This window comes from Rhinolophus ferrumequinum, chromosome 8 (genome assembly GCF_004115265.2).
Source record: "Rhinolophus ferrumequinum isolate MPI-CBG mRhiFer1 chromosome 8, mRhiFer1_v1.p, whole genome shotgun sequence".
NCBI classification, from domain to species: Eukaryota; Metazoa; Chordata; class Mammalia; order Chiroptera; family Rhinolophidae; genus Rhinolophus; species Rhinolophus ferrumequinum.
The window spans coordinates 29,640,541-29,659,927 of NC_046291.1; the positions used below are offsets into that span (position 1 = coordinate 29,640,541).

Below are 19,387 nucleotides of genomic sequence, written 5' to 3' on the forward strand. Positions count from 1 at the left end.
GTAACACAAACACAACCCAGGGCTCAAATCTCCTACCTGCCCTTTATGAGCTCGGTGATTTGGGGTAAGTTATTTAACCTCTCTGGAAGTTTCCAAATCTGTAAAATGGAAAATATTTTCCAGTTGCTTTGGGAGGATTAGATAAGATTAAGCACTTGGCATTAATAAATGTTAGTCGTATACCTTATTTTTTCTTCTTGTTTTTAACCGTTCATTTTGGAGAAGTAGCATGGTCCTGCACAGTGGTTCTCAAGCCAAGCTACATATTAGCATCTGACGCCTGGGACAGTTTTGAAATGAAAAGAAGCCCTGGCTCTACCCCCCAGAGAGTCTGAGTCACCAAGCCTGGGGAGGGCCCAGCATCAGTCCATTGTTGCCTTGTTATTATTGTCTTTAATGGTCTCCAGGTGCTAAGTGAGGCAGAGCACACTGGTCTAGCAAGGAGGGCAGGGTGGACCACTCACCAGCGACTCCCACACACTTCTCTGAGGCTCATTTCCTCAAGTGTTTGCTGTGAGAATTCAATTTATATATATATATATATAGAATATAGTGTCTGGTGCATATGTTTTTTAAGGATGTGGAAGAGGAAGCATGATAAGGAAAAAAATCAGTTCTCATAAAGTCTACCGGTAAAGGATGACCTGCAAGAAGAGTTGCTCCGGAGGCTATGCAACAACACTGAACTTGAGGTTCCATGTCTTGAACCGACTGTGCCTGACTCTCTTCCCACATCTATTTTGTAGCTGCATTAGTTGAGATAGAGGGATTGATGTGTCCAGGGTCAGCCAGGTTGATGTGATGAAGCCCAGCCAGAGCCCACTGTTTGTGACCTGCCCTCCTGCTCTTATGCAGATAACCTGATGTTGAATGACCTTGCCTCTCTCCCATTGATTTTTTTCCCCAGTAGTTAAGCTGCAAGCGATCAATGAGAGAACGATCCACAGATAGGCATGGTACACAGCACCATTTCAAGAGTGGTTTGTTTCTCTGGCTTCAGTAGTGTCTAAAAATAATAAATCTGTAGGTAGCTTATTTCCCTGCTCCTTCCAAAGATGGTAGTAAATCAGATTTTTCTCCATCTTCTGCAGTTCTCTTTAAAAGAGTTCTCATTGGAGTTCAATTGGAATTCGAGGTAGGAAAAGGAAAGAAGCTGCAAAAAGAAATTTAAAAAGCTGAACATTTTAATTTACCAACTCAATGGAGTAATATTAAAATGACGGCAGACCTGCGGCTATGACAGTCAAATAATGCATTTTTCCATAAATGTTTAAGAAAGCTCATTTTACAACTGATGCAAGTACGGTAACCTTAGTCAGATGCAAGTACGGTAACCTTAGTCAACAGAGATTTGTTGGTTGATTGATAAAACATACCCAGGACCATTTTGAGTCTTAGCTCAAGGTAAAACATTTTCTAGTTACTATAGCCTTACCACAATCACCCTAACGTTATCTTATAGTGCTGTCCACTGAACTACACCTCTGGAATGTCCCGAATACAATGCATCCTGGAGATATCATCTATTTAAATAGTTGATAAAGTTGTTAGCCTTATTTCACTATCTCAAGCAGTAACTTTAAAACTGCACCACAAAAATCTGTAGTTATTCTCCTATCTCCGCCTTCCCCCACCCCAAATACACACATTCCCACCTTCGTGGCTGCTTGCTTCCTTTTTTTTTTTTTCAAGTAGCTGGTTTGGAAGCTTCCTTAGTCTTTGGCTCAAGGAGTCTAAACTTGATCCTTCCGGTGCTTTGTATTACCAGGCCTTAGATTCCGGTTTGGGTATCATCGGGATGCCAAAAGCAGTGCTGTCACCATGGGTGCACCGTGGCATTTGAGCCTGGCACTCCAACTCATATTTGTGACTTATCACTTTTCCAAACCTGCATCAAAGCTTTCTGTGGATTCTAAGAAAACATCCCATCCTCTGAAGCCTGTTCTTAACTAAGGTAAGGGTCTCGGTAGAGGAAGGAGGCCAGGCCTTGCTCCTTGTGGGTGAACGAAGAAGTGGGAGGAATGGTCAACAGTGAGGAGTCTCTCCTCTCTCCCAGGTGCAGTACCATGTCTGATGTCTATCCACCCCCACCAGTGAGGTTCGAGCTATAGTTTGACTATGACATTAGGTGTTTATGACATTTAACAATGCATCATTTGACAACATTTATCATTCCCCGTAGTCTCTACAAATGCTTAAGGGCTACCACATGCAGGCATTGTGCTCAGCACTAGGAATATGCAGATGTGGTACTTGGCCTTCTCCCCAACAAGGTTGTAGCCATATGATTTCTGTGGTCCATCATCATCATCCTCCTCCTCATCATTTCCCGGTCTTCTCCAGCCCTTCTGTCTATTTTTTCTTGGCTTCCAAATACTCCAGCCCCTCTGCCTGATCCTTAGCATTGGTCCTCTAGGCTTCCATCATAGTCTTCTTTCTCTACACACTCTCCCTTGGGCAACTGAATTCATACCTGGGACTTTAAATACCACTTTAAATAGATGGCTTCCACTTTCATGTTTCTAGATTGGACTCTTGTAACCACAGACTTATATTTCTAATTGCTTTTTAGATATCTCGACTTGGAGGCCTCACATATAGCTTCATCTGAAAATGTTCAAACCTTATACTCATTACCTACCCCACTAATCTGTTTCTTCCCCCTTGTATTTCCTGTGTCAGTGAGTGGGGCTATAATTCTCCTACCCACTGGAGATAGGTCTCTCCTTCACAACTCAACTCCAATCAGTCACAGCTTCCCCTTCACTCAACCTCCTAGATGCTTTTTTAGATTTGTCCCCTCCATTCCTTATCCATTGCCATGGCTCTAGTTGAGTCTTCTCTAGATTCTATTTGTCTTCTAGCATGTAGAGCATTGCCACCTGATTTCTGACTAATTTAATTCTACGTATAGTCTTCCAAGCAATAATTTAAATCCTCCCATATCACTTCCTTGCTAACAATCATCCAATGCCTTCTCTTTGTTTATTAGTCAAGTCCAAATCCTTAGATTGATTACAAAACACTTTCCAATCTGGTGCCTCTCTACCCTTCCATGTTAATCTCCAGTAATGTCCCATCACAGAGTCAACATTCTAGCTTCCCTGAGCAATTTACCTGCTTGGTATCTTACCAAATATACTTGTTTTCCTATTCCTCTGTGTCAAGTTCTTTGGCTGGAATGTCCTTCCCCTCTTGCTCACCTGGATAAAGCCCACTTAATCATCTTTGAGACTCAGCTCATGTCTCTTTTTCTCAAAGAGTCCTTAAATTTCCCAGAAAAGCCAAGTGGGCCTTCTCCCTACTATTCCTAAAGGTCACCAGGGGGTGCTGCTATATTATATTATTTATTGTTTTCCCCTCCAGACTGTATTCCTTGAAGACAGGTATCAATGTCTTATTTATTCTTGAATCTCCCTGTCCCAGCACTTAGCATTCAATAAATATTTGTTGAATGAATGAAAAATTGATGCTTGGATGAAAAATAAAAATAAAATAAATATACTAAACCTTATTCTTAAAATGCAAAAGAAAAAAATTTAAAAAATGCAAAAGTAACTCAAGAAAGCCCACTTGTGTATCCTGTTGTCTATATCTTACAGAGATTGATGACACAATGCCACGAAGGTGGGGAAGGAGTCTTTGGCTCAAGCCAGTTCCATGATATTTGGATTTCAAGGCCCCTTTTTTGAACTAGGACGGAACATAGCAAGGTTTTACTTGAAAAAAAAAATGTTTTTTAACCTGCTCTCACTCATTTGCAATTTTTCCTAATCTTAACCACTTTAAGATTATCTAGTCCCCCTCAATAAAAACTAATAATTGCCACCAAATAAATTAAAGATGAGAAAACTAAAAATAAATGTAGAAACTAGAAGAAACTATTAATGAAGATCAAAGTGAGCTGTGTATCTAAATGAATTTCACTGACTGATTTGGGGGACGGGTTAATAAAGATGTTAATAGCAACTCCCCAGGAGCTTTCGGCAGCGCTCCAGAAGTGCAGCAGTAATGAGCTCAATCGTGGTTCAGAGATTCAGAGATTTGGTGAACGGTGAACGCTGGGGGCTTCATTAGCTGGAGCAAGGGAGGGCTGCTGGAATCTCAGGGTAGGGATTCCACTCACAGTACATTCCAGAAACATGTCACCAAGCTCACAGATTCTAAAATCAAGTGTGGGTGGAAGGACATAATCATTTAGAAACGAACTTGGAAAAGTGTAATTAGCTGGTCCCTAATCAAGGTCATTGCTTTATTACCAAATCGTTACATTTGCCCTTTGATAGTTAGAAGGTAATTTGGAATACAGTGAGAGCCCTACCTTGGAGTCTAGCAGGTCTGGATAGTCTGAGTCACCCCCTTCCTGGCTAGGTGAGCCTAAGCAAGGCACATACCTCCCTAAGCCTCAGCTCTCTTATGTATAACGGTGGGATGGTGACACTGCCCCTCTCTGACAGGGCTGTTGTGAATCACAGTAGAATAATGCACGCAAAAGTGCCCGCCAAACTCATAGTGCTCAATAAACCAGTTATTATCGCCCAGTAATAAGGTGAATAATAACTGACATGCTTGGCGAAGCAGGCGGAACAGGATTAGCAGAGGGTACAATTGGAACTAGAGCCCAGGTTCTCTAACTCTTAGTCGTTAAGTTCATTTAAGTCCTAGTCACTGATTTCATTTAACAAGTATTTAGTGACTATTATGTGTCAGTTAGGGGGGCGTATGTAAAATACTAGAAACACTAAAAGTGGTCAGGTTTGCTATGTAGAAAACTTAAGTACTCTTTCCACTATGTCATATTTTGGGTAAAGTCAACAACGATAATATTAATATCGAATGCTATCTGTGATGTAGTAGCCCTTACTGGATATCTGTTATGTAGCATGCAGATAGTAAGGGTCCACCCAGGGAGGAAGCCCGTGGCCATAGAGTAGGCAGGCATCTCATAGCAGGTCAGGAGGGGAAGCAGAATGGAGCCTTCCCCAGCTGAGATAGCCGTAACAGGCCCTCAAACTGATTTAGGGAGGAGTTTGAAAACAGCAGGTCAGCTCTTAGGGTGTGTGAATTCAAACAATGTTTAGGTCCAAGCAAGTGAAAACAAAACTCAGTTCTGAAGCGAGGAGGTGTGCCTGACATCTAGAAATAAGCCAAGAACGCAAGGGAACTAAACATAAAGAAACAGGCCTAGCTTTAGTTCTCACACACCTGTCCCTGAGTCTGAACCTTCATAAGTCACTGAGCAGCTGAATGAACTTCCACACTGTAAAAAACAGAATGGGCACTAACTTTTGCTGAGTACCTACTAAAAGTTAAGCACCCATGTGTGATGATGGATGTTAACTGAACTTATTGTGGTGATCATTTGGCAATATATACATATATCAAATCATTATCTTGTACACCTAAAACTAATACAATGTAATATGTCAAATAGATCTCAAAAAAAAAAAAAAAAAAAAGCTGGGCACCTGCCCTGCAAAATGAGACCGACTGGCACAACACGGTTAACGAAGGAGAACAGGTTTGGCTGCAGATTGACCCTTCGCCCATGTAGGCAATGCTTCTGTGTGGACCTGAAAGGAAGCCTCCACTTCTTCGCGTAAAATTGTGCTGCTCCCACCAGCATGAATCCGGGCAGGCAATCGCAAGGATTAGCAATTATGTGTGTCTGTGCCTGGCACATAGAGAATCTGTTTTTCAATACTCCCATTTTGCAGATTAGGGAAGGGGAAGATAAGTAACTTCCTTAAGTGCCCCCAGGTAGTACAAGGTGAAGCTTGGACTTGCCCTTCCATGTAAGAGCTGGTGCTCACAGTTAAAACCTCTCCTGTCAGTATCTTTCCCCTCCGTTCAGCCCACTGAATAATTCCCTTGGCTAATATCTCATGTGACTGAGCGAATGCTGACGCCAATCACAACAAACACACAAAGACATGCTCAGAATCCTTTGAGCCCAAAGCATGGTAGCTCTTTGTCATCCCAATAGGAACAAGGATCATTTTAGATTTTAATGATCATCTGTTCCATAGTGGTGTCAGAGGAAGTGAAGCTCTTACACTGGATTTCAGGTCAAAATAAAACATTCCAAGAGAAAGGCTGGATTGCTCTCTTATAATGCTGTCTTAGGTCAGCATCCCTGTTATTTCTTGCTTCCACCTGGTGGTCAAAAGTTGAAAAAGCAGGCATACTGAAAATAACTAGGTGTCAGCAGGATCCATTTGCCTATCCTTTCTAGGACATCTGAGTCTGGGTCCCTGCAGGGCTTTTAGTACTGCTTTCCTGCCTTTTGATTTCCAGTAAGTTCCTCCAGTGGAAAATCTTTCCATGTGCAACGTTCCTTCCTGGGGCTGAAAGAACCAGGATAATCCCGGATGCTTCCCTGCAGCTGAGCTCATGTCACAAATCAGGCATGATTTTCAGCAGATATTTCTTTAAAAGTTTGAAGGCCTCTGTGGACTCTATTCCCTTCTCAATGGGAACAAGCATCAAAGAGACAGGAATAAGATGCTTTGCACGCACATCAGGAACTAATTGCCAATTTGGCAAATGCATTGACTAATGTCATGCACTGTTATTTCTAAATCCTCTCCTGTCCTTGACCCCAGTATCTAGATGTAAACTTGGAACCATTAGTGGAGAAGGATAAAGTCTTCTGGTGCCTCAAATGGAATTGAGAGGGATTTAAACTCAGCGCTTTTGAGTGTGGTGAAATGAACCCAGCAGTACATTAATGCTAGGATTTGAGCTCACACAGCATGAGTGCTTTCAAAAACCATGTTTAAGGAAGCAAACAGAGCCACGACAGACCCTTTCAGTGGAGCAAAAGGACTTGGATGAAACAATCAATGACACATTAAAAACCACAACTGGGCTGCAATCATGTGGGCAGAAAAAAAAGTTTTTCTTTATCACAGGATCTTTGCATCTAATGAGATGGTGACTGGACAACCTCCCGAGAAGTAAGGCCTCTGTTTACTTTAGCAAAGAAATGTCTAAATATTTAGTTGATTTTCTTAAAAGCCTTACATGATTCTGTAGCAAACTCGTCTCTAAGGTATGATCTTATTAGCTCTAGATTGCCATTGGAAAATCTATTTAAAACGAATTTGGAAAAGAAAAGCCAGAAGATATTACCATTAAAAGCACAAATGTTAACTCATTTTTTTCTCTCAAAATTAACTATTTTGAGTACCCTCCAAATACTCAGTTTAAAACCAATATCTTGTCAGTTAATAACACCTTCTCTTGATTGATTCTAAATTGTTCTCTATTTCTTATATATGACTTACTCCTGTTGGTTCCAGTTGGACACAAAGTGTTTGAGGCCCAAAAGGAGACTGCTGAGTGCATTTTCTTGGGGGCAGGATGGGAAACTAAGAGGGTGGGGGAACTTTGTAAAACTGTGTATAAGGGTCCACCCTTTAAATTCAAACTACTGTCTCCTGTTAGCAGATTTTAGCCAAGACCAATATCCAGTTTGTTCTATGCATCTGTGAGCCTGTGTCACAAACCCAGTGCATCGTAGATATTGCTTCAACTGGGGCTTCCACCTTTTTAGACTTTCTGATCCGAGAATCCCCTCTAGCATGCTGTCCTTTATTATGGCTTCCTGTGGAAGCTTATTACAATCACCAAAACTTCTCCCCCCTCCCCCACTGCAGGAGGCCAGCCCAGCTCCAGTTCCCCGCCAGTTTGATTAATGTGTCTTGGCTAATTGTGTGAAGGATGGCAGGCCTTTAGCAAGTGTGACCAGCTTATTGTTCAGCCAATCACAGGCGCCTCAGTTAGCATGTGAAAAGGGGGTGTGTTGAGGGGGGGAGGGTGAGTGTTCTGGCGGCTGAGTCAAAGAAGGAGCATTTTGGGGGGTCACAGAGCAACACCCACTTCTTTGAGGGGATGTTACTATGCTCTACTAAACCTGTAAACCTCTTACTCAAAGCACTTTTTTTTCTCCTCCCTCTTTTTTCAAGGAGATCTTTTTTTCCCATGGTGCAAGCAGGCAAGACACTGGCTACTCTGCAGATGGAGTTCACGTTCCAGGGTTTTTAATATTTCACTTTTATATTTCTGTTAGAGAATGATCCTGCTGAGAGTCTGAGAATCCGTGCCCGTCAGAATCCCCTCTCTGACACTTGGATATATTGCTCTGAAAGCTATCCCAGGAGAAAAGATTAAACAAAACAAAAAAAAAAGCCTACTTTTCAAAGCCTACTTCTCAATCTGCCCACATCAAAATAAGACAACTGGCCCTTTGAAGTAGAGGACACAGAGTTCTCAACCAGCTTGCTTAAAATGGGGGGTGGGGGGTGGGGGAGGAAGCGAGGAGAGAAGGAAGGAAGGAAGGAAGGAATGAAGGAAGGAAGGAACGAACGAACGAAGGGCTAGTCTCTAAAATTATGTATCTCTCTTACATTGCCCAGATTTAATCGGCACAAGAGTCTGAATTGATGGCTAGAAAACCTACAACCCTGCTCACTAGGACCCCAACCTCAGAGAAATCTGTTCAGCTGGGTTAGGTTTTATTTTAACCTGTACAAAGAGAAACTGCGTTGTCCTCCTAGATATAGTCCAGACAAAGCCTGGAAATGGCAGAGTGGGCACAGATGGACACTGGATGATTCTCCCAAGTTCTAAGCTCTCTGGCTTCTTCAAACTTGTTGTACCAACTGAATTCAAAGCTTGGGGGCTCTTGCTACTACTTAGCATGAAAAGGAAAGGAATGGAAATTTAATCCAGAATGGTGGTGTTAATGGTTCTGTTCAGTGACATTTGTTTTGGCTCCCATCCCCTCTTCTGTTCCCTTAAGGGTGAGGAATCAGCCGCAGCTCACAGACAGGTCTGGGGGGGTGGGATGGCTCAAAGTGACTTCTTGATTCACCTAGGAGGATGTTCCTGGAACACAGACGTGGATGACCCTTTTAAAACATAGTCTTTATGATTGAGTTATCAATGGTATGACCCCATGACCAAGATACACTGGACTTTAAAGATTTGCAAATACGTTGTTGCCATCCATAAGCTTAGGCCATAAGCTAACCACTGCTCAAGCTCATGGAAGCAAGGCTCACAAATGAGCCTTATAAATGGGGTAAGGAGAGCTGGTGATAGAGTGTGGATGAATAAATACAAACCCAAGCTCTTAAAAATCCAAGAATAGACCATATCCATCTGTGCAGACCCAGCCCATAACACAGTGCCTGGCGGATGGTAGGTGCTTAAAAATTTTTGACTCATTTGAATTAAATTGAATCCTTACTACAAAAACAATGCAAAGTATGAACCCTATTGATGTTGTACCTGGAGATTTCTCTTCATAAATAAAAAATTGCACATTACTTTGAAATGACAGCAAAATGAAAAATGCAACGTATTTCTCACTGTTTTATTGGAACCCAGTTACCTTATTTAGTACAGAATCTGGCAGGGAAGCATTTTAGCCAAGTTTCTATCATTACTGTTCTCATCAAGGCATTCTGTATTAAGGAGCTGTTTATTTATTGCCTGAACCAACCTGAAACCCAAATGTTTAAAATTTGAGGGAACGGCATAAGCTCACTGTGGCAGCTTTGAATTAACATTATCCAAATTGTCCTCTACAACCCATCTGTGACTTTGAACTTCTGCTCGCATCCATGTTAGGAAGCTAAGGGGTCCCATTTTCACTTGGAGAATGGGTAGGGAGAGGTATAGGCAAGGTAGAAAAAGATAAGAGACAGGTTCTTCCAGAAACCATGGCAACTGGGTATAGGACCTACTGCAGACGGGATCATGGTCTCCACAAGAAGCCTTTTCTTTTTCTTCTCTATCTCAGACCAAAGGGAAAAGGCACTGTTCCAAGCCCAGTGGCCAGACAGCAACATTTTCTGCAGGTGCTAAACTAGCAAAATACAAATGGTAAACTATTTGTAAATGACCCTAAAGCCATTTTAGCAATGCATAGGAGCATTCACAAAACAGCTAAAATGATTTTTGCAGTTAGTCTTTAGCTTGCTGTATGTTTTCCATAATCCTGTTTAGTTCAAGATACTTGATTCTTATGTATAGCTATTTGAGAAAAAAATATTAGATGCTGGAGAAGAGAAGAAAAAAAAATCCCTAGCCTCCTATGACTTTTGTTTTCCTCTTTAACCATCTTTTTAATCTCTCTACAGTTTCTTGCTCTCATGAAACACTTCCAGGCTAATCTCTTACCAAAGTTAGTAATGACAACAATTTGGGAAAAATCTATTTTTGGTAATGGGACAAGGTAAAACTATAAAGACTAGAAAATGTGACTTGGACCACATTTATTCTCTTGTCCTTATCTGTATATAAGGACAGATAATCCCTTTAATCCTGCTAGCAGAAGTCCAGCCTCTGATACATCCCTTCATCCTATAGCTCACTGCTTGTCTCCTCCTTTCTATCTTAACGTCCTTGATGTGACAACTGGGTAATCTGTCCCTTCAGCCATGGCCTTGGTACCATTACTGAAAGATTCCCCATGGGCAACACTTCCAACACTACCAAATCTACCGTAGGAACCAATCTGGGAGGACCAAATATGTGACAGAAAATGACCAAGTATCAGGTCTAGAGACAAATGGATGAACTCTTATATAATCTAGAGACAACTTACATGGCCTGTCCTAGGTCTAATGGGCCTCTACTTCCCCTCTGTTGTATTAGCATATAAGTCAAAAATAGCCATGAGGCTCAAAAGTGAGCCTATCTTTTGAGTTGTTTCTTTGAGATATTGGGTATTTGGAAATGGGTGTGGGATCCACAGTAAGTCATTTCAAATTCTTACTCAGTTTGCTACTTGTGCTTTACAGAGTTGGGCTACTGATCTAACCTCAACTACTACTTCACTGTCCTCCTTATAAAAGGATTAGTCAGGGAATATATGAATCCAAACATATGTCTAGACCTATCTTCACTATTGAGTCAATTAAAACCGAAGGACACACTGTGTAGCCAAATCTCTCACACAGCTAATTCTCAGAGCATTCAAAAGCTCAAATCAATATTACCTGGATTGTAGTTAGGTAATTTGGAAACTCCAGGCCAGGTATCCTCCGTAGGGACTCCCAACACCTATATAAAGCCAAAGAAAGACAGAGAAAAATGAGGGGAGAGACAAGGTGGATGAAGCAGGGATGAAGGACAGATCAGGGAGGAACAGGGAAGAATTAGATACAGGTCACATTATACCAGCTGATGTATACGGGAAAGAAACTTTAGTGGTTCCATATTTGTAGTTTCATGGGCAAAACTAGAGTATATTCCTATGGTCCTGTGATGGTTAATTTTATGTGTTGACTTGACTGGGCTCAGGGATGCCCAGATAGCTGGTACAACATTATTTCTGGGCCTGTCTGTGAGGGAATTTCCAGAAGAGATCAGTATTCGAATCAATAGACTGAGTGAAGAGATCCATCCTCACCAATGAGGTCAGGCATCATCTAATCCACTGAGGGCCCAAATAGAACAAAAAGGTGGAGAAAGGGCAAATTCTCTCTTTCTCTTCTTACACTGGGATGTCCATCTTCTCCTGCCCTCAGACATCAGAGATCGGGGTTCTCAGGCCTTCAGACTCTGGGACTCACCACCAGCAGCCTTCTCAGTTCTCGGGCTTTTTGGCCTCAGACTGAATTATACCACTGGCTTTTCTGGTTCTCCAGCTTGCAGATGGCATATCTCAGCCTCCATAATTGCATGAACCAATACCCATAATACATCTTCTCTATATATATCTATATATCCTATTGGTTTTGTTTCTCTAGAGAACCCTAATATAGGTCCTGAGCCTGTATCTTCACTATCTCACTTGTTTTTCTGAGGCAGATTATATAGCCTTGCTTAAGGTCATATTCTCATCATTGAATATCTATTGCATGACCACCATACATTAGGATGCTATGGTAGGACTTGGGGATATAAAGAAGCAGGAGTTACTATCCATTTGCCTTACATCAGATGAATGAACACACACACACACACACACACACACGCACACACAACAGAAGGTACTTAACAGCTTAAATTATGCCGTCAACATGGGCATTCAGCTGTTCTGTGATGCGCTCAAATTAAAAAGGGTTCAGATTACTGACCTTTAGGCAGTGGAATGTTGGCTAAAAATGATCCCAAACCTAACTCTCTTCCTTTCTACCAAATTCATCTCATCTGCTTGTTTGTTCTGTGGCCCAGCAGCTTGGAATATGGTATTTGATTTTTAACCGGTGGATCACAGCAGTAAAAACATCACTTGATCATAATTGTAACAACATCACTTTAAGGGTTTACTTATTATTTTGGATTACCAAATTGAAGCTCTCGTTTTGAATTAATATGAAAATGAAAGTCTTTTGGAGTCCAAAGTCAAAACATTTCAAATTTTGGGTGATGTTGTTTCTGTGAGTTCCCTTATAGGTATCATGTAATGATTCTTTTAAGATAATCATAAAAGCCCAATGTCCAGGGTGGCTGGCTGGCTCAGTTGGTTAGAGTGCAGTGCTCATAACACCCAGGTCGCCAGTTCGATTCCCACATGGACCAGTGAGCTGCGCCCTCCACAACTAGATTGAAAAAAATGACTTGACTTGGAACTGATGAGTCCTGGAAAAATACACTATTCCCCAATATTCCCCAATAAAAATTAAAAAAAAAAATCCCAATGTCAGTTAATCTAACAGCTAAAATAACATTGTTTTTGTGAAATATTAGTACTTTTATTACATGACTACAATATAACTCTTAGAAGTATATCTCAAAACTCTCTTTAGAAGCATCTCTTGTAGAAAGAGTTTAGTGAATTCATTTGTAAAAAGCTGTATATAGATGCCAGGCCAATTGTTATGGTAGGAAGTCAATTGCCCAACAATTGACTCATAATAATCAATGAGGAATCCAGAATCTTAATATCTACCAGCTTGCTGACTAGGACTCTGGCTCAGAGGTAAACTTTGTGGTACTTGTTAAGCTTGTTCTCAAACAAAAGACACTATTCTCCTTAATAATAATAATAATAATAATAATAATAATAATAATAATCATGCCACCAGTAAAATCTTCTTTCTTTGATCAATTCCCTAAACAAACTGAAAAGCTACTGAGAGGATTATAAGCTTTTCCTATCCACCACTCTGAGCCTAAGGGAACACTAAGAATCCTTAAATCCATTTTGGAAAACCAACTGGACTAATTCTTTTTTGTAGGAAAGGTCCAGAGGACGGGTAGCTACTTCCTCCTTTTTAACCTTCCATCTTATATATTTGCACAGATGTGCATGTAAACAAGTGAGTGTGATCCATATGTACCCATACGTCTTCTGTTGATTGGCAAACCACAAAGAAAAGAAAGCCAAGATAATGAAGAGAAAGCAATAAAGGAAATAAATAATGACCACATCCATATATTTTCTAAGGTGAATATTACCAGACTTGTTGGTTACTTTGTATTATGTTTAATCAAAGCCAACAAAATGGATACCAATAATTTTTAAATATTATGCTAAAAGCTTTAAGCTTAAGATTTTCAAAGTTTGAACAAAAATTCACTATCCCTTATTTGGCAATCTGATGCTCATTTCTATTTGAAATGCATTGAATTCTTTTTCACTTGAGAAAATTGGTAAATCTTCACTTCACTGTCTGGGAAACTGAAAACCAAAATGTTGATTTACTCCCTCCCGGAAGGCTCTTAAAAGGCAGCTAGTGAGTGCTATATTTGAAACCACAGTGGAGTGCAGGGGCTGTTTTCTGCCTTTGTTGGAATGGAAACTGAAGGCATTTTGATTGATGTATTTAAAGTCTGCACAGTTTATTTTATTCTGATTTTAGAACCTCCTCGGGATTATTTGCTAGAAACACTTATTGAAAGAATTAGATTTCTAAAAAATTGATCAGAAAGCAGTGACAGCTATTCAGATGTGAACACACACACACACACACACGCACACACAGACATGTACTCACACACAAGTATTTCAGAAAGATGGTAAGACAGATTCAGGACTTCTCATCTCATTATTTCTTTATTCCTAAGAGTGAGCTCTCTGGATAAATGTAGAGGAAGGTTGTGGTTAGAGGTTGGAAGCTTTAGAATGGACACATTGCTTTCAAAGAAGCCATTCCTACATCCAACATCATAGAACTGAAAATAAATTTCTTATTTTCATTTGTGTAGACAACGTTTAGTGAAACACAAATTCAGGAGCTATTTGTAATTTTTTCCATTTCTAACCTGCTTGAGATGCAGTAGGTACTAAAGACAACACACTGCTGAATATGGTGACTTTTCACTTTGTCCTCAGAGTGTGGGACTACAGATGTGATAACAAAACTATGGCCTCCATCTCCTTTGCCAGGACCAGGAGGGAAAAATGAGGTATAATGAATCTGACCTCTTGGTGCCCAAAAGGATGGCTAAGCAATAGGGAACCATCTCCTTGATCAGTATAGATCGAAAGTCAGCAATGAGCTATGTAAGTTGACATACTTGAGAAATAACTATCTGGGGAGGGTGGGGAACCTAATAAACAGAGAAGAATGTTATGATTTAAAATAATTGGAGCTACACTATTCCTTTTACACTTTGTTGAAAGAAGTCACAACTTCTTGGAATCAGAAAATCAAATACAGGTAGTCTCCAATTTACTATGCTTCAACTTACAATATTTTCAACTTCTCTCATAAGCCGAGGAGCATCTGTAACATTTAAGACACTGGAAACCCAGGGAGGTCAGTTATCTGACTTGCTCTACCACATAACTTGAAGTTAGAGCTGGGGTTAAGACTCATGTCTCGTGACTGCAGGCCAGTGTTATTTCTAATATGTTTACTTGTTTTAAATTTGTAATGAGATGTCATAAATGTCAAAATAAAGTCCCTTTGATTGATTGCAGTGTGATAAGGATAATGGTAGAAAGAACATGGCTTCCTGGGCAGGACCTGTAAAGCTGATTTGTTAAGACATGTTTGTTTTTGCTGCATCACTCATGTTTTGATACTCTATGTCCAGATTCAAGTCCAAATTCTTTCATTTACTGAATTAACTAAAACATCTAAAGATGGCCAGTGCCAGTCAGCAGGGCCAGTCTTGGAAAATTGAACCAATAACTAGAAAGCCATCAGGTCCTGGGAAACGTCTAGCCCATTCTTTCTGTTCTACGATTTCTAAGTACTGTGCTAAATGCACAGAACTGTAAAGTGATTACTTTTAAGAGCATTATTATTTAAAGATAGTATGTAATATAAAAAATCAGTTTTCATAACTTGTCAAATATCCTAATAACACACTTTATTTCAATATTACAATTTACATCAATTCCCTACACACACATCCTTTCACATACACACACAATTTGTATGTGTTTCACATGTATTTATTTATACTTCACCCTTCACCCCACCTAGATGGAATACTTGCAAGCACAGATCATTCATTTTTTTCCATGCCTTGTAACTTTTTTCCATGCCTTGTAACTTCTTCCAAGACCTTGTAGAGTATTTTATATGGGGAGTGCCCCAAAAGTGCTGTTTATTGATTAAATGACTAGGAAATACTCTTCAAATGTGTTAAGGTGATTGCAAGGTCAGGTTCAGGTAGTGTGAATTGTGCTTCCTCTATCTGTGGACAAGAAGTAATACTAAGTGATAGAACAATTAGGTTATATGTCAGAAAATGTTTTTTAGCCTGAGATTATTGAAATATGTCTACAATAATAATTTATATGAGAGAGGAAGGCAGCAAATATTTACTGAGCACTTTTGGTGCATGGTGCTTGTTACACATTTGATCTCATGGAATTCTCATAGCAAGGTTAGAAATTCATTATCACTAGCACCGTTTAACGAATGCGGAAACTGAAGCTCACAGCGACTATATAACTTGCTCACGTTCTTTTACTTAGAAAGTGGCTAGAATTCAAACCCAGGTCTTACAACTCCAGAGTGATTATTACATTAAGCTGCTTCCAGCTTAGAGGATGTTATGGCACCCAATGATGCTGTTTGAAGATAGCATTTATTTGTTTTGCAGGAGAATTTGGAGAAAAAAATCTTTTGGTTTGAAAAATGTTTTCTTAGTTTGTGACTGCTTCCCAATTTTTCCTATGTCCATCCCCCCATGTCTCCATATTTCCAAAAGAAACCCCCATGTTTCCAAAAGAAAATTTTAATGGCAGTGACTAATCTCTATAAAATGTTTTAATTTCTCAAAGCACATTTTATTTTAGCCAGAAGACAATGTCTTCTGGTCATGAATCTATAGCATTAGACTGATTTGCATAGAATTTCTTCATAGTCGTGAGCCAATGACCCTCCATACACTGGCAACTAATTCTTTCCATGTTCCCCAATATTCCCTAAAAAGTTTAAGGTTTTCCTCACCACCTTTATGTGTGCATTAAAGACAAACTCAACTTTATTTTTTAATAAATGAAGGACTCCAAAGTGGGAATGTAATTTGAAAATGAAAATTTTATATCATTTCTGGCAAAAGTTTGGGGCTACTAAGTCAAAATTGTAAAGGAGTTTGAGAGAAGACAAGTTTTCTCACCTGCACATAAAACCCCACTCTGGCAATATTTCCCAAGATTCCCACCTCAGAAGCTGTTAGCAAGTGCTCCAGATGCCTGCTTAAAGCAAGCAGACTTAAAAAGGAGCAGGATCCAGGATAAAGAGTGATTTTAAACACCCGAGTTTAAAGCACTTTGAAACATGCTGCAACATGGATGAACCTTGAAAATGTTACGCTAACTGAAATAAACCACATATAGAAGACAAATACTGTGTGATTCTACTAATATGAGATACCTACAATAAGCAAATTTATAGAGACAGGAAGTAGATGAGAGGTTACCAGGGGCTCGGAGGAGGGAAGATGGGAGTTAGTGTTTATGGGTACAGAGCTTCTGTTTGGGATGATGAAATAGTTTTGGAAATGAATGGTGGTGATGGTTGCACAAGAATGTGAATGTATTCAATGCCTATGAACTGTATGCTTAAAATGGTTAGAATGGTAAATTTTACATATATTTTACCACAATTTAAAAAATCACCAAAAAATGAGAGAGAAATATACGGATGACTAACATGCCATGTAAGCTACAAGGGACATAAAAATGAAGTACATAATGGTTCAAACGAGGAAGGGATACATAACGAATAAAAAAATAGAACCACACACACAAAAGCACGTTGACACCTGAGGAATTTGGTTGTGGAGGAGCATGATAAATACTGCACTTCTCTCACACTGACTTGGTAAGCCTTTGTTTTTATTGGAGTTCTATGAAAATTTAGTGTCTTGTCTTCAGTTGACAAAGATCCAGGGCCAAATATATGGTAGAATTAGAGCTGGGGGTGACAAGGCAGAAAAATGCTTAAGTAGTAATGGCAGAAATTGCCCAGGGAGATTGAGACAGTAATAATAGAGAGCAGGTAGATTCATGGGCTGCTACAGGACGACCGGAGGTTTTCTGACCACTCATTTCCAAAGTGCTTATTATACCTGTGGCAAATACCACAGTTTCCACAACCTTAATATATGTCTTAATATCTCAAAGCAGATGGCCTGCGTCATCCGTCTCTAAGGCAAATTTGGTTCAAAGTTTGAAATGCAGATATTTCTTCTTCCTAACAGAAATTCTTCTCTTACCTCCCAGATCTTCTCCAGCTGTTCAAGGATGTTGGAAACCCCAGGAAACAAAGGTTGACCCTGGAACATTTCAATAAAGATGCAGCCTGCACCCCTAGCAAAGGAAACAAGAGTTAATCCAACAGTTTCAAGGAAACCATACATGCAAAACTGAATTAATAGCATTTCTTCTCCCAAGAAATATTTTGAGGTCAGTTAAATAGAGCCACACGCTATTAAAAGTCTTTAGAAGTCCCTTCTCAACCAAAAATAAGAAGAGCCTTCAGTTCTTTGTTAAAATGGAATGCAACCAGCATTTAGAAACACAATGTAGATAGCAAACATTTTAACTCATTCAAGTTCATTAACTATCCATTTTATGAGAAGAGGGGAAAAGTACTGAATCTCCAAATTGAATACTCTTTTTCACTGAATCTAAGATGCTATCATAAGAGGCACCATTATTGTATGTGCTATTAATAAACAAAATACCTGCAAGTTAAACTATGACATGATCATAACATTTATACTTATTGAAAAGGCTGTTAGAAATTTAATTAGATCATTTTATTATATGTCATACTTGTACATGCAAAAAATGGACCATTAAGTGAAAGAAATTGGTTTAGGTACTCCTAAAACTTTTTCACATTCAGCATTTGACTCAGACTCTTTGATGTCTGTGTTGATCCATGGTATCGTCCTCTATATCAGGAGTCTGATGACACAGCATGTCTTAAAATAATCCATTAAAGAACTAAGAGTCATTGGTGCTGATCTCCTAAGCTGACGTTGCAATTACATAGAGTTAGCCTACTTTTGACTCCTGCTTAAAGAATGTTGCTAAACATGTTTGATTCATTCTCTCTCCACCACCGTTTGGTCGGTTCCTAGGGGTTAAGAAAAAAAAAAAAAAGAAGAAGAAGAAAAGAAAAGCTCTCTTGTCTGCAAGACTTTCTTCCAAGTCACTGACGGCTATTCTGCAAGTTTTGATGCTGGCACGTTTGATGTTCACACATGTGCAATGGTAACTACAGTCACAACTGCAGCCTGGCTGATGGCTATTGTGAGATGCTACTGATTGTAAGATGCATCCTGATTTAAGATGCACCAAGAATGTGCATCTTAAAATAGATTAAATCGGGTGAAATATAAGTTTTCTTTCCTATGTAGTCGAACTGGAGGGTAATTCCTGAGGGATAGTAAGGAGTAAGATTTATTTTGCTAATAATGCACATTTTTATTCTTATAAGTCTTTTGAGTGATAAAGATGGTTCAGGTGACATATTACAGAGATTATCCCCATGGTCCAATACTTTGACTCTAAATCTCTTTCATGATAACATGTAATTTTGCAAACTCCTTTAATCATCTTGACATTTTTTGTGTGGCATGATAAAGAAAAATATTTAAGTAAAACATTTAACTATAGATCATCATATTAATGAAGATTCACTTAAATATGGTCTTTAACATTATTCATATGTATTTACTACATATGATAAATTTTTACTTTTTCCATCTGACTATAGATACATGTTATTTAATTTACTTTAAATTGATTGTGTAGTAGAAAGCAGATTTCTTGATAAACAAATTAAGAATAATTTTTATCTTGTGTCTTGTTTGGGGACAGACTATTTTTTTAAAAACTTGAAATTTAATTGTACTGTATCATGTCAAAAGAGACAAAAAACTATTTTCATGAGATAATATTTGATTTGCATTTAAAATAATCAACTGGCTTATTCTTAGAATTTTGTAT

At 39.3% G+C, this 19,387-nt stretch overlaps 1 protein-coding gene across 3 annotated transcripts in view; it reads right to left on the reverse strand.

Annotated features, from left to right (window-relative positions):
• Nucleotides 1–19,387, reverse strand: part of CDK15 (cyclin dependent kinase 15) — a 93,154-nt gene that overhangs the window by 24,358 nt on the left and 49,409 nt on the right. For all 3 annotated transcript variants that reach the window (XM_033111518.1, XM_033111519.1, XM_033111517.1), the window contains exons 9-10: nucleotides 17,644–17,737; nucleotides 11,013–11,076 (exon numbers count right to left, since the gene is read on the reverse strand). In XM_033111518.1, coding sequence (XP_032967409.1) covers nucleotides 11,013–11,076; nucleotides 17,644–17,737 — 158 coding nt within the window. The remainder of the gene's footprint in view (nucleotides 1–11,012; nucleotides 11,077–17,643; nucleotides 17,738–19,387) is intronic.